At 39.6% G+C, this 23,253-nt stretch overlaps 1 protein-coding gene across 8 annotated transcripts in view; it reads left to right on the plus strand.

Moving 5' to 3' along the window:
- AKAP13 (A-kinase anchoring protein 13) overlaps positions 1-23,253 on the plus strand; it is a 369,334-nt gene that overhangs the window by 111,702 nt on the left and 234,379 nt on the right. For all 8 annotated transcript variants that reach the window (XM_082618886.1, XM_082618888.1, XM_082618887.1 and 5 more), the window contains exon 3: positions 19,552-19,699. In XM_082618886.1, coding sequence (XP_082475012.1) covers positions 19,552-19,699 — 148 coding nt within the window. The remainder of the gene's footprint in view (positions 1-19,551; positions 19,700-23,253) is intronic.

Raw genomic sequence — 23,253 nt, forward strand, 5'->3', positions numbered from 1 at the left:
GAGATATATGGGAAATGATATGCATTAAGTAGGATATTGTTTCAAATGGATGGATCTATGGTGGATTCCTGAGTAAATTATTACTAGATTATTGACTCAAAATAACGTCAAGATGTGCAATATTGAATACAGGGCTGCTTATTTCTTAGCAGGAGGTGGTAGTGATTTTCAATTAAGGGAGTTAATACTTGGCATTATTTTTCACAGTATTTTTATGTCATTTAAGATTTCTCATGATTTCTTCTTTGTGTGGTTGTGAATAATTAAAGCCAGATCTGCTTTATAGTTATTTAGCAGAGCAGTTCATGATGCAAATGGAACTCATAAGAGCACCTGGGTTTTGGAATGGTGTTGTAAACAGGCTTCTGTAATGGATTTTTGGACGGCATCAATGAATTTTAAAAAATTTGAAGTCAGCCTTTGGGAGTTTAGCTATGGACCCTATGCTGAGTCAGTGGTACTTCAGGGAAACCAGTTACAGCTCTGTGTGTGCTAGCCTTCAGCTCGGTAAAACAGCTTTTGCATCTCTCCCTCTCTCTGAAACACAGTAAACCCTCTCCACTACCCCCAACACACACACAAAGAAAACTGCTCATCTTTCAGTATGCAGTTCCTGTCATTTGGCTCTATGGAGCCCTTCCTGAACCTTCAGCCTCCTGTGGAATCTATCACTCCTCTCTCCAGGCCCCAGCTACTCTGTACAGACTTTACTATAACACCGCAAGCACTTTAAGTGATTGCACTTTTGCTTACATGCCTTTTTTCATTTACTGTGTCTATCTTGAGTAGAGACTTTATACTTGAGTTGTTGTTTTTATTGCTCTCACTTTAACTTCAGCTTCTATCACAGTAACTTGCACATAATAGGTTCTCAGTGTTTTTGATTAAATATAATAGAATTACAGCTGTTTGGGAAAGAGCTTTGCTGCATGCATGGATGGTTATAAATGTCTGATTGGTCAAAGATGAGATTTTTTTTGGGGGGGGGTAAAACTTATGACCCTGAAGGGTAGGCCACTCAAGAGATCAAACAACATAGGGGACTTTGTGACCTGGAACCAGTGACAAAGGGTCACTTTGACCCTTGAGATGGGGCCTTTAGGAAAACTTGGGAATGATACTTGATGAAAAACTGAATTTCAACCCAAATAGTTTAATGCTTCTGTGTTGTGTATGGGCTCTTTACTTGGAACTCCCTGTGTTTGCTTCTTTCTGTACTAATCTCATTTTATGGGTTTGACAAAGCTGTGAATTAGGAGGAATTGTTTTCTTACTTTACAGATGGGGAAACTGAGACAGTAAGATTTATATTTTGGAGTTTTAGTACAGCTATTAAGTACAAAATAAGCTACAAGGATATATTGTACAACACAGGGAATATAGCCAACATTTTATTATAACTACAAATGGAGTATAGCCTTTAAAAATTGTAAATCACTATATTGTACACATGTCACTTGTAGAATATTGTACGTCAACTATACTTCAGTAAAAAAAATAAAATAAAGTTTTAGTAAGTTCATTATAAGACTAAAGATCTTTATTGCCCTCTTTGGAATTTGCTATGCCACCTGAGATGAAACTGTTAGGTAGATTCACAGAGTCACCCCAGTGAATCTGTAATTCAAAAATTCGGAAATAGCTCCATACAGATAGAACATTAGGAATATATTTATATCAGCAGGGATGTAGAAATTAGATTCTTCTGAGAGGTACACTAATTTATTGATTGATTAATGAACTGGTGATGTGCATCTTTAGTACTTTTTCTCATTCCTACACATTTCTCCTCCAGAGATTCTGATTGTTTCCTTTTATGTGGGTCCTTATCTTTAAGTATAGAGAACATCATCTGTACTCTCAGAGATTTGTTTGCTTGTTTATTCTTTTTTAAACCAAAAAAGAGCTATTGGCCCTTGTGCATCCTTGGAGCCCTTCACAAAGCTCTGTGTTTGGATTAACTGCCGACCCCATGTGATATACAGAGCATCTGGCAGCTAGGATGGAATTTTCAGCTGTCTCTCTTTGTTATGTCCACAGAAGGAAATGCGAGTTTTATCTTAGTACTCAGGCAGTGGTACATTCCTTTTTTGGTCCATAGGATCCACCAATCTGATTGTGGACTTATTTTCTGCCATTCCTATCATCTTCTTCAACTAGTTAAAAGGCCAGGGGTGATCTTAACTTACCCTCATGACTATGAATTCCTCTTTGGTCACTTCCTGCATTCTTAAATTCTACTTTGATTAAAGCTTATTAGGTTTTGCCAGCATTGTCTGGTTCATCCTATCTAGTCTGGTTAAGTGATCCCAGGCAGCATAATATTAAAGAGCTACTACTGTGGGTGTTTCTCATAACCAGTATCTCTTCTCCACAAATCCTCATTTTCCAGATCTCCATACAATTGGTTCTTTTATCCTTGCCACATGTATGGGTATGATTATAGGTTGTCCATATCTTACTAGGTCTCAGAATTAGAAGTGGGTCTTCTTTATTATGAGATAAAAGTGGGCATTTTAAGAAGTGGTGTGCCGAGATTCCAACTCCAGTCTTCCTGTTGATTATGGGGTTGTGGTCTTGATTTTTCATTTGCTGTAATGTATGTATATGCAGTAGAAGGCAGCAGAAATACATTAAAATATTTTATAAAAATAGTAATCCTAAGAGCCTCCATTTTTAAAAAATTAATTTTTAATTGAAGTATAGTTGATTTACAGTGTTTCAGGTATACATCAAAATGATTTAGTTATACATATACATACATACGTATACACATACATATATATACACACATATACATACTATATATATTCTTTTTTGGATTCTTTTCCATTATAGGTTATTACAAGGTATTGAACATAGTTCCCTGGGCTATACAGTAGGTCCTTGTTGTTTATCTATTTTATGTATAGTAGTGTGTGTCTGTTAATCCCAAATTCCTGTTTTATCTGCGCCCCTACCTCCCACCCCCTTCCCCTTTGGTAACCACAAGTTTGTTTTCCATGTCTGTGGAGCCTCCATTTATTGAATACCTTCTGGTACTTGCCCACTATGCTATATGTCCTTTCATTTTCTCATTTAATCATGCTAACAACTTCATGAGATAACTGTTGTCTTCTGTATGTTAAAAGGTGAGGAAATAGGGCAAGAGAGCTTCAGCCAGTTGCTGAGGTTGTGCATCTAGTAAGGGATAGAGTTGGAGTTCACACTAGCCTTTCTTACTTCAGAAGCCGGGCTCCCGATGTCAGTGTACTGCTACTGTGTGTCGGCTCTTACCCTCCATGGTGTGGGAAGAAGTGGGCTGTTGCTGAGGATTTGTAAAATAAAGGTATTGGTGGGATTATTGAAGGCAGAAGGAGACAGTGAAAAGTGGAATTATTTGAAAGAAGGGAAACCATTTGGGGACAGACACTAGACCTTCTGTGATAACCATTCCAGTGGGGTACAGTGCAGTGTGGGCTACTGGTTCTCAAACTTAAACCTGCATGGGAATCACCTGAAGGACTTGATAACACACAGATTGCTGGGCCACAGCTCCAGAGCTTCTGATTTACTCCGCTTGGGGGCAGAGCTGAGAATTTGCATTTCTAATAAGCTTCCGGGTGATACTTTTGGTTCTGGGACAACACTTGGAGAACCTGTGTAGAGAAAAGTGACTCCTTTGTAGGTGTCAAGTAGATATGGTTTTAAATTCCTGCTGTAGTACTAACCAGCTGTAGGAGCCTTAGAGTCTTCATCTGTAAAATTCAGCAGGGTAATACCTGTATTACAGGGTTTTTGTGAGGGTTAAATGTGATTTTTAAAATGACAACAATATCTAGCACTTATTGAATACTTACTAAGTACCAGGTTCTTTGAGAAATGCTTCACATACATCATTTACTCTTCAACGGTTAAATACTGTTGTCCCCACATATAGAGCTCCTAGCACATGGGAGTTGCTCGGTTACCACTCCTGCCCTTCCCTGTCTGCATTTAAGAAGGCCGGGAAATGTGTAATGCACCTTAGTTAGATTTTCATAAGGCTAATTTATTTCTTTTAAAAATTTTGACACTTTAAAAGGAAAACAAGAAAAAAACAAATTCTGGATATTTATATGCTGGATAAGAAAAATGTTGCTATCATCTGAAATGGTAGAATATTTCTTCTTACTACTTTACGGTTTTCAAGTATTGTGGATCGTTTAATGCCCATATAACTATTTATTATCAGTTAGGAAGCTTAACCAGCTTTAAGAAAGTTTTATAATTTACCTTTAATACTAATCAAGTTTTTAACTCTTTCTCCCTTCCCTTATGGCTGCTTTTCAGAAGGTGTCATAAAGCCAATTTTGCCATCCAGTTACAATCCTTCACCCATAATTAAATAAAACCCCCAAATTTATTCCTTTATTTTGCTTTGTTTGAGAAATAATATATTTTACGAGAAGAGAGTATAAAGGAAAGTAAAAACATGGAGATTCTGAAATGGGGGATATTTTTATTTACTTGCAAATGAGTGGGGACATTTATTCTGTGTCTGCTGTATGCTAGATACTTGTTAAAATACTAGTACTTAAGGGGATTAAATAGTCACCCTAATCTGTGTAAGGCAGTTGAAGTGGTGCTGGTTTATAGTGAGCACTTGATTGAAGAGCCGTTATTAAATTATTTCAGGCACTTCAAATATATGGATATCCTAACACAGCTTCTACCCTTGTGGAGTTTACGATCTAGCTGTTCCCCAGAAGGACTCGAGGTGGCTCCTAGAAGAGTCACACAGCTGGTGGCAACTGAAGCTGGTGTTCTGAGTTATGCGACTTCAAGGCCAGTGAGCTTGCCTCCCAAAGCGCTGCCTCCCGTTCTGTATTTGCATCTTCCCTCCTAATCTTGGTGTAGTTGACAGTGTCCCCACTGGCCAGCTTTGAATATCTCTTTTCGTGGTCTCACGGTTTGTTGTATCCTGGGCCAGGAGTGAGATCTGAGCAGGTGTGGTTCAACGTGACGAGCTGGGTTCTTCCCCTCCTGAGGCATTGCCCGGACACATGCCCATTACACAGACAGGGGAGGGATTGGAGAGACCTTGACCTACGTGCAGTGAGTGAGGCATAGTGTGTTAGATCAGGTAAGGAGGCCTTTCCCCTGAGGAAGGAGCCCAGGTGTCTCCTCAGGAAAGCACGGCAGGGCTTGTTTCATGCTGTCCTCTCTTGGGCCAGTCATCAGTCAGGTGAGAGGAGGATGTGACAGGTAAAGGGAGCAGCATGGCCAGGTAGTGAGTGAGACATGTAGTGAGGGTGAGGCTTCAGCCTCTTGGTGTCCTCCTGGTTTGGTATGATTGTGGTGAGTGTGTGGGGAGAGGCTCAGGGAGGGAGGGGAGTCTGGGGAGGTTAGCAAGGGCCAGGCTGTGGGGGCCTTGTCTGCCTCCGGTGGGAGGGACGCACTCCCGAGTTAGGATGTTATCCTGTTGACCGTCCGTGAGTTTCAGGGGAGTAACTTGATCAGATTGTATTTAGGAGACTCTTCTGTGGCCTCCTTCTGTGTGAAGGGCTAGCTTGGAAGCCTGGAGACCCAATTTCATAGATGACTTGAGAGGAAAACCAAGAGAAGTGACCAGGGAATATCCAAGGAAGCTAGGTGGATAAGTATGGGAGATGGGTGGAACAGAAGTCAAGCTGATAGATTTTAATTATAGAATGTCCCCACTTGAATCATCTGCTCTCTGGGAGGGCAGAGAAGGAAGAGAGGAATATTCTGTCAAGGATTAATAAAAATCCTTATGGTCTCTACATTTTAACCAAATATCTGGTCCTGTTAGCAAAGGGGGACTGTCTCTTGAAGTGTTGACCTAATTACTCTAGCAGTTCCAGAGAGCCTTGTAACATTTGTGAGAAGGTGAGGCTGCTTTTTAAGGCCACCAGCTAACCCCCTTCAACCAATTTAGCTTTGCTTATTAACAAGAATAGACTGAGAGCCAGGGTTGTACATTGAAACCAAAAGCTCATACTCTTAGAATTCTAAAAAACTCTTTATTTTTAAGGAACACTTTCCATTAAGGGGACCATACATTAAATGATTTCCAAACTTTTTGATTTTGATTCCTTTTCCAGCTGAAGTTTCAAGATTCTTCCCTGTTACAGAGAATAGTTCCTAAAACCATTCCATACAGAGCACTCTACAGACTCATTGAGCGCCATCTGCTGGTTATATTTTAATGGCCCAAATAGGTGGTGCTTGGAAATCTTTAAGTATTTGTGTATATCTTAGTGTTGCAAAATTATGAGGCTGGAAGACAATATGAATTTTGATCATAATTAGTAGTAGTATTTAAAATAATAGTTTTTCATTGAGAAGGGGAATGCATTTTGGCTGGAATATAGACATATTTGATTAAAAATGAAGGCAGGTTATAGGGATTTCACTGACCTATATCTATATCTGGCAAAAGATTAGCCTGGTTGAAATAAAAACTAACTGCAAATGTCAAATAAACTGGTTACTTGTTTTCTAACATTAAAATCAACCAAAATCTGCTTATATGGAATGAATTTAGTTTATGCCCCAAATTAATAAATTTCACAGTTGACTTTGTTCATGTTACTTGAGGTGCTTTGAGACATCTTTCAAGGAAAGTGTTATGAAAAGGGCTTTGCTGGCCAGTCTGGAGAGTGGCTTTTATTCTGAGGGGGGTGGAAGTGTATCTGAATATTTTTCCACTTAAGAGAGAGATGGGTAAAGTCCCTAGGGTAAAAAATCAGGGACGGTGCTGTTTTGTTCTCTTCTCGTCACTGGCCCTTTTGAGCCTTAGTTACATTTTACGTGACTGTTTAAGGACCACTGAGCTAAAAATTTGGCATAGCCAGAGCGTTAGATTTACGATCTTTTAATTTCTCATCTCGTCATCTTAAGTGTTTAAATGGGTTGAGGAGAGAGACGCAGATTGTTCACAGGAAGAAAGTCCAGTTAGGAATTCATGCATTCATTCACCCAACATTTATTGAGTGCTTAAAACGACCAGCTATACTTTTAGGCCATGATATTGCATTGAGTAAAGCAGATGTGCTCCCTGACCTCATGAAGCTTACATAATAGTTGGGAGGAGAAGAGGGAATCAGGGCAATATGTAAATGAATATATACTCTTAGAATTTTATGTATGTAAAATATACACTGAGTGTGTATATATAAACTCATGTACACACATAAACGTAAATATATGTGTCAGAGAGTAAAAATTGCTATGGGGAAAACACAGGGCAAGCTAAGGAGAGTTGGGGACGGGGAGTTCCATATTTCATTTAGGATGGTCAGGGAAGACCTCACTGATAAGGGGACATTTGAAGAATAATCATTAATGTTATATAAAAGTTGTTTATGATTTTCTTATTTGATCTTTCAACAATGTGTAGAAAGTACACGGGGGAAGTAATGTTGTTAAGCCTTCCATGGCTCCCCTTGCACTAGTATGAAGGCCAGAATCCTTGGCATTTGTTTGTGAACTCGTCTCCTGCTTATTGTTCTCTGTGCTCAAGCCATAGCGTGTTACTCCTCAAATGGGCCATGGTTGTTCAAAGCGTGTAGGCGTGGACTAGGCAGACAAAGGATGAAGTCTTTCCAAGGAGAGGGAACGACAGTGATTCTTTTAAAACGTGAATCAGATTATGTCACTCTTTTCAGAACCTTCCAGTGGCTTAGCATCACACTTGGGAAAAAATCCAAACTCCATCCTCATCTCCTATCCAGTGTTATTCACTTGCTCTTCCAGACTGACCTTTGTTCTGTATACATGCCAAGTTTATGCTTGTCTTCCAGTTGCTGTTCTCTCGGCCTCGAACACTTGTAACTTGCTTCTTCATTCAGGTTTCTGCTCAAATGTGACTTAGCCCGTAGTAGCCTTTCCTCACCAGCCTACCTGAAGCAGCCTCTCACGCCCACTTCAGACACACCTTACTTAATCCCTTACGCTGTCTTATTCTTTGTAATAGAACTTTCCCCCTGATGTTATTTTTTATAATTTGGTTGTCTTACCTGCTAAAACATAAGCTCTATGAGGCCAGAAGACTTGTCTCTTTCATGTTTATTCCCTAATTCTTAACAGCGTTTGACACATGTTTGATGATCAATAAATATTGTAATTAATAAACCCATTTTGCCGACAGACAAAATGAGTTTCAAGTGGTTATCAGGTCTATAAAACAACCAGCTATACTTAGCTATTAAGTGATTCTGTTACTCCCGTGCCAGCGCTTTTTCCTACTTCACTACCCTTTGTGGTGGCAGATACTCTGTTAGTGAATAACATGTTACATTGAAGAAATAGTGGATGCGAAATAATATTGATTTGTGTGTGTGTGGGCACATTTGTGCGCTCTTGTGCTCTCTCTCGCTCTCTCCCGCTCTCCTGCTCGCTCGCTCTCGCTCTCGCTCTCTCTCGCTCTCTCTCTCGCGCTCTCTCTCTCTCTCTCTCTCTCTCTCTCTCTCTCTCTCTCGCGCGCGCCCGCGCTCTCTCTCTCTCTCGCGCTCTCTCTCTCGCGCTCTCGCGCTCTCTCGCGCTCTCTCGCGCTCTCTCTCTCGCGCGCGCTCTCTCGCGCTCTCTCTCTCGCTCTCTCTCGCTCTCTCTCTCTCTCTCGCTCTCTCTCTCTCTCTCTCTCGCTCTCTCTCTCGCGCTCTCGCGCTCGCTCGCTCGCTCTCTCATCGTGTGTGTGTGCTAGTGCTTTGTGATGGTGTTAGTTGCCCAGAAAATGGAAGCCACTCTGAGAACCATACAAGTTACTTTGGGGAAATATTAAAAAGCCAACAGAACCGAACAGCCCTGTCCAGTGATTTGGGTTTGGGATTTTTTTTTCTTTCTGGTAAGTCTTCTGTTCTTATAGCCTGATGGCAACAACATCATGCATTTATGTTAGTTCTTAAAGGCACTCAGGGTACTACTTTCCATGACTGTGCCTTATAAACTTGCCTTTTATTTCCCTACCTAGAACACTCCAGTAAATTAGGCAGCACAAATGTAACTCTTGTGTCCTTCTGTAATTAAAGTTTGTGGTATTCTCCTTTTGAACGAATCCCAGTGTAAAGAAGGCCAAGGAACTGCACTTTGGGGTGCTCACAAAGATAGAAATACAAGATTGCTATCTATTTCTTTGAGGTTTGCTAATATTATATATTTTTTTCTTTTTTTTAAGCTTCATTACATCCAGTGTTTAAAACCCCTTTGGTCTGGCAGCTGTTTCCTGAATGATTTTTGGATTCATTTAGTTTGTAGCCTCTTTCACCTCCTCCCACACCCCTGTCCACTCACTGCAACTACCATCTCTTTCAGAGGGAGTTCTTGTTCCTCTGGCTCCTTCCACTGGCCTGTGTTTGAGATGACCCTGCGGGAAGCCTCCTTCCCCTGACTTTTGCTCAGTCTTGTGTCCAGTGCTTCCTCTAATTCCTACAGTACCTGAACCTTGCTTTTCCAGCAGAATTTTTGTGGCTGAATTACTGCTTTATGTGTCTCTTTCTCCCTTGAAAAACTATGAACTCCAAGAGAGCAGAAGTTGTCTTGTCTTCATATCCTCAGTATCTACTGTAGTATCCTACCCAAATGCTCAACCAATCTTTAGTTAAGTGAAGGAAGTGATAAGCAAGACAAACTTAGTGTTTGGCTTATTTGTAGCATTTTACGTGTTTTTTTTTTTTTTTTTTTTTTTGGCGGTATGCGGGCCTCTCACTGTTGTGGCCTCTCCCGTTGTGGAGCACAGGCTCCGGACGCGCAGGCTCAATGGCCATGGCTCACGGGCCCAGCCGCTCCGCGGCATGTGGGATCCTCCCAGACCGGGGCACGAACCCGTGTCCCCTGCATCGGCAGGCGGACTCTCAACCACTGCGCCACCAGGGAAGCCCTACGTTTTGTTTTTTAAAAGGATGAAATGTTTTTGGTTCAGCCCAGCAAACACTGAGCCCTTGCTGTATGTCAGGCCCTTTGAAGAGATGTTGAGGGTACAAAGAGCAACTAGATAGTCAAAGATGATCTAGATAGTCTCTTCCCCAACTTCACTGTAAATGGCTAAGCTTTCAGAAGGTACGATCCTGCCTGGGGTGATCTGTCCTGAGCCATGAGCAGCACTGGGCACAGCCATTTCTCCACAGAGGCCTTTCTAGTATACCCCACAAGGCAAAGTTTGGGCACCCATCTCCTCCTCTGCACCTAGAGACGCTGGGTGTTTATGCTAATTATAGCACTTACCCGGTGGTATTCTGTCTATATGCATGTCTGTCTAGGCCTCTGGAGGGCAGGCAACAGGAAGTATTTATAATTCTAGTACCAGTTCATAGCAGAGACAAACTATATTAAATAGAGGCACTTCGTGCTTATTTAGCGTGAATGGATGAATAACTTAAGGCTTTGCTAATGGGAACAGAACAGAAAGGAAGGTAAAGAACACATTAATATTGGGCTATTAAATATCTTTCAACTATTTAACTTATCTACTTGATGGATAGACTAGAATAAAAATTTCATACTAGCAGTAAAAAATTATGAAATAACAAAGTAAAATAAACTAAAGGAAGTGTTTAAAGTAATAAAAATTTTTCAAATATTTAAGGCTCATTTACATATAACATTAATGTTTAGTATAATATTCATATTTTCAAATATTCATATTTTCAAAATAGCCCCAATACTAATGGTTAGCAGTCCTATTATATGTGATAGCAATAAGTCATTGGAAAGTCCTTTAACTTTCATTAATTCAGTCCAGCTTTCTACCTGATTAGTACAGATCAACAATTATATTTTGCCTAGATCATATCATCCCCAAAGACCTTTTGTAGTTACTGAGGGTATTGTTAACAAGATGGTTAAAATAAAGAGAAATTTGAAATATTTTAGATGGTGGGAAGTTAACTGCATCATGAATCTAGGAAATGATATTTATTTTAGTTACGAGCTCTCTGGAATACTCAAAGTGAGAAAATCTAAGTATTTTAAGTTTTTGGCTAAAGAGGGCTCAATTGTGGCTGCCATTAACAAAGAGAAATGGTAAGTCTCATAATCTTTCTTGATGGCATTTGAGTTTGAGTTCCTTTTGGGTCCAAAGGATCCTGTTTCTGGGGTTGAGGCACGGGAATAGGTAGATGAATAGTATGTTGTGAAAAGATCCATTTAAGGCTGGAGAAAAATGAAACAGTTCTGTAGTTTGCTGCTTTTCTCTCTTTGGATCTCTCCTCCCTTGTGTGTTCTGAGTATTGCTTAAAATTCATTCCTTTTAAAACTGCAAGTCCTTTCATCCTTGCTTCTTTTAGCATCACTGCTCCTCTGTTCCCTGATTTCTCCTTATCTGGCTGGCCTTTCCTTGCTTGGTTTGTTTCTCCGTGCAGGAGCCCGGGGTCTAGTCCTTGGCTCTCTGTTACCGTGGAGACCTCATTGATGGTCAGGGCTTCTTAACTTAGTGCAGGTTGACTCTCAGATCTGCCTCACCAGCCCAGACCTTTTCTGACAGCCTGTCCTGCTAACTACCTCTTGGAGGTATAATATCTACAATTTCCCATCCTGTTGGTAGATGAAACTTGACATTTAGAGCTTATTATTCTCTTTCTCACAAATCATTCCCATACCCCCTCCCTTTTTTTCTTAGAGAGATACTCCCTTTTCTGTTAATGTTGCTTAATGTTTACTCTCTTCCTATCTTTGTTCAGCTCCCATCATCAGTTATCATATTTCATCAAATTATTTTCAACCACATGCCTTTCTCACATTTATTTCTTTTTAGATCATCTTGGTACTATAGCAGTTTAAGCCCCTTTTGCTTCCTCACACTATGTTTTTGTAATATGGTAATGTAAGATATGTAAGATGGTTTCCTTGCCTCTATTCTTTTTCCTTCTTAGGATACTGCTGTGAGATAAACCTTTCTAGAACATTTGCTGCTTTTAGCACGTCACCCTCCACTCCTTGACCTCCAATTTTCTCCCAGTACATACCACACAAGGCTGTGTTTTTTTTTCTTGCCTACACACAGGTTCAAGTATGAATCCTTTTTTTTTTTTTTTTTTTTGTGGTACGCGGGCCTCTCACTGTTGTGGGCTCTCCCGTTGCGGAGCACAGGCTCTGGATGCGCAGGCTCAGCGGCCATGGCTCATGGGCCCAGCCGCTCCACGGCATGTGGGATCCTCTCGGACTGGGGCACGAACCCGTGTCCCCTGCATCGGCAGGCGGACTCTCAACCACTGCGCCACCAGGGAAGCCCTCCAAGTATGAATCTTTTGGCTTGCCATTAATATGCTACGTAAACTGATCTCTGCTACCTTTGTTCATTCATATAGTTATTGAAAAGCTTCCTGTTGCTACATAGGCATTGTGTGAAGTGCCCCAAAAGACACAGTTCTTGCTTTCCATAAGCTTCAGATGGTGATGAGAAGTATGTACGATGTAGTGGGCTGAGTGTACACTTAAACACACTCTGGCTCTGTCACACATCCTTGGGTCCAAGCAGCCGGTGTGCCTAGGTTTGAGTTTACCCCAAATGTAAGTGTGTCTCCTGCCTGCTCTCTCCTTCAGCACCTCCGGATACTTCTGTCTCCCTTGTTTTCAGCACCCTCTTCCTTCTTCCTACCTAATACGGGACGTGTCCACAGCCTCTCCTTCTCTTTTATGGGCTGGACCATTTTGAAGAATACAGTACTTCTGTTCTACCTATAGACCTTTTGGTGTCTGTCACTTGCTGGCTATTGAACATGTGTTTCTTCTACTGATAATCGCCTCTTTGCACATTTCTCCTTTCTGCCACTTAACTCTGTCTCCTGTGCTTAACCTTAGTGTCAGAATTGTGGAAAGAATACAGACTTTGGAATCCTACTTGGGTTTGAATCCCAGCTTTAGCCCTTTCTAGCTTTGTTCTTAGACAAGACATTAAAAATCTTCTGGGTTACAGTTTTCTCATCTCCAAAGCAGGGGTAAAGATACTCACCCTGCAGTGTTTGCAAAGCAGCTGGTTCTGCCTCCGACCTGCAGAAAATGGTTGTAGTGAGCCTGTGTCCCTTTCTCCTGTCACCAATCTCCTGTCGTGTTTATTGTTTATAGAATACTAATTTGTGATTAAAATGGTTGTTGCCTTGTATTAGTTATTTTTCCTCTGTTGTTGGGTAAGAGACAGTTGTACAGGGGTGAGGACAGGCTCCATGCTTCCCAGCCTGGGGTGGAGCGCCAACGGAACTTTATAAGCAAAGTTTGCTGTTGGTATAGAGCTTTGTCCACATCTGTGTTGATAGAGCATAACATATCCCCAGTCCTTAAGTCCTTTAAAGCCTTTTGAATTAAACACTTTTTTCCCTTATCTTCTTAAAACTTTATGTGTGGAAATAATTTCAAATTTATAAAAAGTGGTAAAAAACAGTACAAAGAATACCCAGATATTAGTTACTCAGGATTATACCTGTTAACATTTTACCGCATTTGATTTATCATTTGCACTCTCGAGCTAAAAACCTATGTACATCCACAGTGTTTCCTTTACTATCTGTCAGTAAGGTGCATGTATCCTGGCCGTTTATCCCTGAAGTGCTTCAGTCTGAATTTTCTAAGACTGGAGCTTCTCTCTTATAAATCACAGTAGGGTTAATTACTGTTTTTAGTTGTCATGCCTCTTTTAGCCTTCTTTAATATGGGATATGTCCACAGCCTCTCTTTATCTCTTATGGCCTTGACCATTTTGAAGAACACAGTACCCCTCTCCTTTTTAATAGAATGTTTCTCATTTTTTATTTGTCTCGTGCTTCCTGGTGGTTAGATTGAAGTTTTGTGTTCCTGGTCAGGTAATGCATAGGTAATTTTATGTCCTCCTCAGGGTATCACATCTGGAGGCACACAGTATTCATTTATCTCTACTGAGGATGTTTATTTTGATTATCTGGTCAAGGTTTTGGTAGATTTATTCCCTGAATAAATACTGCTTTTTTTCTCCCTTGTAACTTGTTAGAAGTCTGGGGGGAGACACGTTTAAGACAGTGTACATATCTTGTTACTCATCAGAATTTCCCCCTAAGTTGAGCATTCATTGAAAATTTTTGTTGGAATCAATTTCTACCATTATGATTGCAAAATGATAGTTTTACTACTTCAGCACTTTTCCCACTTTGACTGTCAGGCTTCATCATTGCACCATACATAAGAGTTCTCGCTTTTCCTCTTTCTATCTATTGTTAATATAGATTCATGACTTCCTTTTTTTTATTGTTTATAATTCATTACTGTTCTTAATTGACAGTTTGGTCTAAAATTGGTCCCAGATTTGGCCAGAGGAAGCTACGTCAATGCCCAGCATGGCAGCATGTCCCCATCCTTTTTTTTTTTTTTCTGTCAAAACAAGATGTTTTGTCCCCTTATTTTCTGTCAATTTCCTTATTTTCTGTCAAAACAAGACGTTCCAGTCTCATCTTGTACATACCCTGACGTAGACGTGGAAACAGCCATTTCTTTGAGCAGCCTTGGTTCCTTTTAATGGAGAACGCTATCAGTGACCAAGATCTGAGCATTAGGTATGCTCATTGCTACTGGGTGTCCCTCTGTGGTGTGAGGCTTGAATGAAATTAAAAACTAGCTGCCCTGCGTTTCCAGAGGATAGACTTTGCATTTCAGACAGTGGAAAAGCTATAGCTGACTGTCAATCTTTGGTTGCTTTAGGAAATGATTATGCAAAATGGTATGTCAGTTGCCTGTACTCTTGTATTTAAAGGCGAGAATGAAGCTAATTGCATGGATGCATATAGTATCTGAATTATACAAGGACTCACTTCGGAGTTATTCTTTTGCTACTATAATATTTACCACCTCATGGAAAGATAATACTTTGGAGTAATGCTCAGTATTTACTTAGTATTACTTACTTTCTTTATTTCACTTTCCCCTTATGATTATTGGGTATAAATCTTGTCATTTTGGCAAACTGGGAAATTGATTCGGGAAGACCTGTAAACCTCCTTTAAGATTCTTGAATAAAAGCTAGTTATTGTTATAACTTCATCGTTCTGGGATCCTGCAAGAATATATGTACTAAATATTTATGTCTGCAAGATATAAAAATTAGCTTCAGAAATGTAACTTAATTTTGCACCATTTAACTTTGAATATCTGATCATATAAATTATTTGAAAATTTTTTCTTGGAAACTTCTTATTTTAAGATAATTTCAAATTTACAGAAAAGTTAGAAATCTCATATACCCTAAACCCAGATTCACCAACTGTTAACATTCTACCTCATTTGCTTAATCATTATCTCTCATTTTTTACCCTGAATCATTTGAGAGTAACTTGTAGACATGCTCCTTTACCCCAAATACTTCATTGTGTATTTCTTAAGAACAAGGATATTCTCTTACATAACCACAGCACAGTTACCAAAACCAGGAAAATTTTAACATTGGTACAGTGTTAAATGTGTAAACCTCATTCAAATCTGGACACTTGTCCTGTTAATGTCCTTAATAGCAATTTGTTTTTATTCTTCAGGATCCAGCCCAGGATCATGTATCGCATTTAGTTGGAAAGTCTTTTCAGTCTCCTTAATCTGGAATAGTACTTCAGTCTTTCTTTGTTTTTCATTAGGGACATTCTGGAAGAGTACAGGCCAGTTTTTTTGTGTGTGTTTGTTTTTAATTTTTATAGAAGGCCTCTCAGTTTGGGTTTGTCTGATGTTTTCTTCTGACTAGGTTGAGCTTATGCATTTTTATTAGGAACACTAAGTGATGCTGTGTCCTCAGTGGGTGGGATCAGAAGACGTGTGATGTTAGTTCGTTTCATTATCTGTGTTGTTAACTTTTTTGATCACTTGATTCATGTGGTATGTGCCAGGTTTCTATCTTTCCCTTTGTAATTTATAAGTGAGCAGATTATTTTTAAAAGTAAGTTTTTTCTTTTTAAAATAATCCATCTTTATTTTTAAAAATTGGAAAACCAAAGCACAAAGTAAATTAAAATTGGCCTCAATTACTACCTAGGAATAACTACTATTAAAGTTTTGGGGTCTCCTTTTCTTTCTTTTCAAATATGTGTTTTGAGCACCTGCTACTTATTATTCTAGACAAAGGGAATATCTCAGTGAGTAAAACGTGTTCTCATGGGGCTTACATTCTGGTAACTAATAATAGCTATCATTTTTTTTTTATTGAGATATAATTAACATATAACATTGTATGAGTTTGAGGTATACAACATAATGATTTGATATATGTGTATATTGCAAAATGATTACCGCAGTAAGTTTAGTTAACATCCATCACATATAGTTAACAGATTTTTTCTTGTGATGAGAACATTTAAGATTTATTCTCTTAGCAACTTTCACATGAACAATACAATATTGTTAACTAGTTAACTGTAGTCATCATGCTGTACAGTACCTTATAACTATCATTTATTGAACATTTATTGTGTGCCAATGCACTGCTGTAGGTGCTTTGCTTTTATCAGTCATTTAATTCTTAAAATAACCTTATGAGGTAAGTGTGATTGTTGCTCTCTTATGGCAGAGAATTTAGTATACCCCAGGTTAAACAGCTGCAAAGTGATGTGCCATACTGTGATTCAGGCAGAGACCATCTTCTTAACTACTGTGGTATGGTAACAAGTTATAAGCCAAGTCTGAAAGTTAGAAAACAAATTAAGGTGGTGATTCTGTTGAACTCTTGGGAACAGAACTATGGCAGCATTGTTGTCTATACCTGAGATGCTTTGTACTTGCCTAGGGTTTTCTCTTACTCCTCCACTCTTACTCCGTGTAAGCAGTGACCTCTCTTGATTGGGCCTCCCTAAGGAAATTCTCTTACTTTCCCCCTTTTCCCTTCTACTGACCTGTTCTCAATGATGTGATGGTTAAAAAGATAAAACCAAACCAAACCCTGATTTGTAGCATTTGCCAATTTCAGTGGTGTAAATATACCCATAATCGGTGACTTCAAGATATCAATGCCACATCACTGAACACAGAATTGGCAAGAGGTGTATTGGGAAAAGATGTGCAAGTAGCACACCATTATAACAGATACAACAGATGTAAACCTTAAGAGCGTAGATAACAGTAAGATGTGGCAAAAAATTAAAATGTGATGTTTTGAGTATTTGTTACATCTCTTTTTAATTTATTTAATTGTAAGCTTATATAATTTACTTTTTTTTTTTTTTTTTTTTTTTTTGCGGTACGCGGGCCTCTCATTGTTGTGGCCTCTCCCGTTGCGGAGCACAGGCTCCGGACGCACAGGTTCAGCGGCCATGGCTCACGGGCCCAGCCGCTCCGCCGCATGTGGAATTTTCCTGGACCGGGGCATGAACCCGTGGGGTCAGGCAGACTCTCAACCACTGCGCCACCAGGGAAGCCCTCATTTACTTTTTAATAATGGCCGTGTTTAACACCTGGCTTGCAGAAATCCTGAAAATATGATGCGCTCTCACAAACCTGTACAGGCCAGCTCCAGCATGCCACTGCAGTTATCTTGCTGCTGACTGCCCACCTTCAGGAGCCTCATGACTGACACTGTCTTGCTATCTAAGAGATCAGTGCTATCCCTTCTTCTAACATTCCTCCCACAAAACTCCCTATCTCATTCCTCTAATCTCCACCTAACATCTTCCCTGTTTCCAAGGCCTTGTTTGCCCCACACTGGAAGTCACTCTCTCCCATCCCTCAGATGCTCTTCTCTTCCCGATTTCATTTTTTTCCCCAAATCAAGTTACTGTCCCCAGTTAAAGGAAGGCCCCAGACACAACTAATATCTTGGGGCATGGAGAGTCTCTCAGCAAGATGGTAGGTCTAATGTAGAGAGAGAATCCTTGATCTAGAAAAGGAAGATCTATTCTTAGATTTCCAGGTTAGAAATCTAAGTGGATATAATATATATTTTTTTTACTTATTAATAAGTACATAAAGGTAATTTCAGTACTATTAATACAGTCCCCAAGATAGGGACTTATATACAAGTCCAAAAGTATAATTCTAAATAGTGTCTGAAGTCAGTGATAATTCTGTTGTACCAACTGTGCTATTCCTGTGTTAGGGTGCTTTGGAGCTTTCCAGTTCAGCAGCCCTAGTAAGTTACAGCTTATTTGTAGTTCATTCTGATTTCTTACAACAGATTGGAACCCCTGCCGTATACAGAGCACTACACAGAGTACTGGGGAAAAATAAGAAAGAGACACTCAGGGCTATAGGAAATACTTTGAATTTGGTCTTCAGAATCAACCTGCTGGAGCATTTCTGTTACTAGACTTGATCCCAAGTTTGACTTCATGATTTTTGGTTTTCATTATTTAGTGAAACACTACCTGCTGCTCCTTTCAGCTGCTGGCCATTAAGTTGTGGCCACAGGGGGCCATGGTTCTCTAATAGGCTTTATTACTGCTAAAGTGGAAAGGAAAAAAATGTTTTAAGTAATGGGAATTCTCTCCCCTGTTTAATGTTAAAATGGCCTGACTTTCTCTAAATTGGATTTTCCATGCATCATTAAGGTTTACACAGTACTAAACCTCAGTGCTTTAAAATCTTTTGTTTATGGTTACCACATGAATTATATAATGTTTATGATTGGGAGAATGGTAATTAGGAATGTATTTCATAGAATAAATTTAATTTAGCCAGTGACCTCAATTAAAAAAAATGTATAAAAATTGCTAGAAGAATATTTGCAAATAAAGGACGAAGATGTCTTAACTTCTAAATAGTTGCAGAGTCACGGGCAGAGTTACTGGCACAAGATTTATGTCTGATTCCGTGGGCTTAAGGGAGGGGTGGATAAAGAAGAGTAGCGATTCCAGATGGTCAGGAAACACAAATTGTTGGAAAAGCGCCCCTCCCATCCTCATAGATTAAGAATATTATCCTAGGCTGAGTGGTGAATGTGCTTCAAGAATTCTCACATATTAGCTGTAAGAAGAAAAGGTATTATCTCCATTTATATAGTCAAGGAACCTGAGACTTAGAGGATTTAAGTAAAGTCTTTGTAGATGGAATTTAAACCCAGATTTGTCTGGAGCCCAAGCTCTTTGCACTCTACCACTTCCAGGCCAGCTCTGTTAGAGGCTCTCCATGTTTGATGGAGAATGGGTGGACTTGGCAGTGATTCTGTGGGATGTAGAGTTTAGAGAGTTATTGCTGCAAATGGAACACAGAGGTTAAGGGGCATTCTGAGTATAAGGATGTAACTGTTTAATATACTTCCTCCATCTTCTCTGCCTTATTTTTAGATTTTCCTGGAATTTTTACAGAGCTTTTTTAGGGAGCTATTTTACATTCTTTAAAATTTTTTTTCCCCAAGTGAATGTACCATTATCTTGTTGGTTTACTTATTTGTCTAACCATCTCCACTAAAATGTAAGCTTAAAGAGGACAGAGATCTTATTTTCAGATTGTTTTGTATTCTCAATGCCTAGAATACTTCCTGGCACATAGGGGCTCAATCAGTGTTTATATTTGTATAAACTCACTAGAATGGGCAATTTAGATGATAACATTTGATTTCCCCTTAAATTTGATGTTTTCTAAAGATAAGCTCTCAAGAGGAAACTTACTAATGCAAACTTGCTCTCTCTTCCCTTTTCCTAGGGCGATTGTGTTGTTACTGTACTGCTCGCTGAAGAGGACAAAGTTGAGGATGATGTAGTGTTTTACATGGTATTTTCGGGTTCCACCCTGCATCACTGTACAAGTACTCGGAAGGTCAGTTCTGATACGCTGGAGACCATTGCTCCTGGTAAGTATTTGAGTGGAATCTTTACTAGCCTTTATTTATTCTGTGTTCTGGTATAGAGTAATCAGGGTGATAGAACTATTGTTAGATCTTTGTTTTAAATACACTTTAAAGTATTTTATTTCTTGCTTGTTGCACAAAAATCCGAGCCTAACTAGAAATAATTGAAATAAAATGGTGTCATAAATTGAAAGACAGTAATTAAGATCAGCAAAAATATTTATTGGAATGTGGAAGAAAACTAAAACACATTTGAAAGTTAAAAGTTCATGTGGTTACTATGGTGTGACTGCATATTTTATTCTGAATATCATTGTGGCAAAAGCAAAGGTAAAATACAATTAGTAACACATTCCTCAGTGTTCATGAGGGAAAGACTAAAAATCTTCCGTAAAAGCCAAAGCTTCCCCAAATTAACAGATTATAGTTCATGGTGAAATGAATACTTAATCATTATTGCATTTATCCATTTAACAGAATTAAAAGGAAAATGTTTACTTTTAAAAATTCTTTATAAAGTCATTAAGTCATTGCTATTTCCACCAGAAGCGGCTGATAAGTTTGACTGTCTTTTGACCGACCCCAGGTATCTGAAGGTGTATTGATTCATGTTTGGAAATAAGCTTCTTCTTTCTTTAATTGACCTTGCTTCAAAGTTAATAATTGGTTAATTTTCATCAGAATACAACAGAGGGCACATTTAGGGGGAACCCCTAAAAATGCTGACAGTTGACAGTTGAACCATTTGCCTTTAGAGACTAAAATGGATTTAGTTCTTATTGAAACATTTCCTGTAACCAGTGATTTTATGTAACTCTGATTCCACTTTGTTGAAATAGATGGTATAAAAAAAGTATTAGTTTATCAAGCACTTTCAGTATCTGGTCTTGCTGGTGTTAGATCAGATTGTCAGTTTTTGGTTGCTGCTGTGCTATTTTCCATACATTATCTTCATGTCTGATGCCTACCAGATCCTGGAAGTTAAACCACATTCAAGAACTGAGATTATGACAGTTGAAAGCTGTATTTATCCTCCTACTCGACAAAAGTGATTTTGAAAATACAGGATTTAAAGATTCTTGGCAATTTCTGTGTATATTCCCCCCAAACTTTTAGGGATAGGAAATTTAGCTAGGAGTTCAGGATAGATACTGATTTTTTCCCTAAAGAGTATTAAGTATCCTTCTTTGTAACTTAAAGCTCTAGTCTTGTTTCCTGTGAAGTATATCACGTCAGAGAGACTGATCTGGAACTTGACGTCTGCTCCAGCAGGTGCCATCCAGTGTCACCACTGCTAAACATTTCTTATGTGTAGGTGATTGTGAGAAACAGACCCTCAGCTAGGTAGAATCAGTCAGTCCCTGACTGGGCTCTTATTAGGAAGGGAATGGAGGTAATTTTTATAGACTTATTCTTTTCCTGATTTAGAAATGTTTTAGCAGTTTAAGTTTGTGTGTGTGTGTGTATGTGTATATGTTTGTGTGTGCGTATATATATAGAGAGAGCGAGAAAGCGTGCAAGTAGACATAAGGAGAATGTTCGAGGAAGGCCGGCTATTACAAGGACATAGCCCTGTGCCCTCACTGCCGTCCTCAGTCACAGGTACCAACAGAGTCCAGCCTCCTGATGGAGAGGGATGTGCCTGGTGGCTCGTATACCTTCAGTGACGAGGTACTTAAATAAGTGTGGACTGCAATCAGTTACTCTCCTCGGGTTCACAGACCCACGGTATTATATGACAGCCAAGAGCTCTAGGTTTGTACCACATCCTTGTATACTGTCCCCAGCCTACTGTTTTGGAACTTTAGTTCCCATTTCTTCTCTTGCCTTTGGTCTAACACTTCTTCAGTCTGTTTCAGGCCCCCCTCTTTTCCAGCCCCACCCGTCTCTGGGTGTCCTTTGGTACTGACTGACTCTGAGTGCCCTAGACCTGTTGACTCCAGCCAACCAGAATGGGCATTGTATTCTGCTCTTTCCCCCTAATTTGATCTGAATCCTTAGTAATCCTTCCTGACCCATTTCCTTGGGGCCTGGAATCACAGTACCTGGTTTCTCCTAATTTTTCACTAATCAGCTCTCCTCCCCTCAAATTATGATCTTAGCTATTTACCATATTCTTTTTTTTCTTCCAATTTTTTATTTTGTAATTTTTCAAACCTAAGTACATATTGAAAGAATAGAACCACAAATTTGCATGTACTTTTCACCTAGATTTGCCAATTTATCACTTTACCATTTTTGCTTTATCACTATTTATACATATCACACTGTCTATTGCTATGACTATTCCCTCTCCCCTTTACTCCAGCAGGTGTTTTCTTTTTTTTTTTTTTTTTGACCTACTACTTCCCAAACTGTCTTTTTTTTTTTATTAGTTTCTGCTTTATAACAAAGTGAATCAGTCATATATATACATCTGTTCCCACATCCTTTCCCTCTCGCGTCTCCCTCCCTCCTACCCTCCCTATCCCATCCCTCCAGGCGGTCACAAAGCACCTAGCTGATCTCCCTGTGCTATGCGGCTGCTTCCCACTATCTATCTACCTTACGTTTTATTTACCATATTCTTACAACTTGTCCCCTTGCCCCCAGTTGGCCTGAATGTTCTGCTACCCACCTGAATTCAGTCAGCCTGCTGCCTGAGGCCCCTCATCACAACAGAGGTGACAAAGGATTAGAGTCCCTGAAAGGCCCTCTTGTACAGTAGGCTGAACAAAGAGTAAGGCAGCATGTGAGACTTCGATATGTGCACGGGTCCCAGTGAGCCTCCCTCCTTGGTGAAGTAGAACCTCTGTTAACTGTTGAAACAAAGGAGATTCCTGAGTGCATCTTGCTGCTCTGGTCGTCACACGTGTCATTTTTCTGTTCACTTGTCTTCTTCAGCTGCTGTCCAGATTGGCCCAGTAATTGTTTTGGAGGGATGGGTAGAGATAGGGAGACTTTCGGGGGTTAAGTTAGTTTTGAATTGCTTGTTTATATATCATGGAGTTAATAGTTTCGTCTAGAATTAAACTGCCTTAAATCTGCTTTGGGAGATTTCTTTGACTTGTTCTGTACTTTCCTTGAGGTCTTTACTCAGATATCACCTTCTCAGTAAGGCCTTTACTGTCCACCTTATAAAAATATACAACTGCCTCCTCTCCACGCTCCCTGTTCCCCTTCCCTGCTTTACTTTTCTCCACTGCACTTATCAACTTCAGACACATTATATATATTATTTATTTTCTACTTGCCTCTACTGCAGTATCACCTTCCTGAAGGCAAGGATTTGTGTCTGTTATGTTCACTGGTATATGCTAAGAAGGCTTTTTCTGTGAATTCTTACCACTTGATGGGACTGAGTTTCTACTGTGTTGAAACTCATCCTGGTTCTCAGAAGCACCCTTCTAGAAAGGTTGTGCATACGTGTGTGCATGTGTACACACACACACATCCTTTCTTTTGAAAACTGCAAGAGGAGACTGGCTTCTTGAGTTGAATTCTTGGCTTGGGTCAGGGGTCTTTGTTCTCTTTCCAGAGCTACCTCTGATGATTTCTGTGCATCAGTTAGCCATATT

This window comes from Mesoplodon mirus (genome assembly GCF_964341445.2).
Source record: "Mesoplodon mirus genome assembly, chromosome: 4".
In the NCBI taxonomy this organism is placed as follows: Eukaryota; Metazoa; Chordata; class Mammalia; order Artiodactyla; family Ziphiidae; genus Mesoplodon; species Mesoplodon mirus.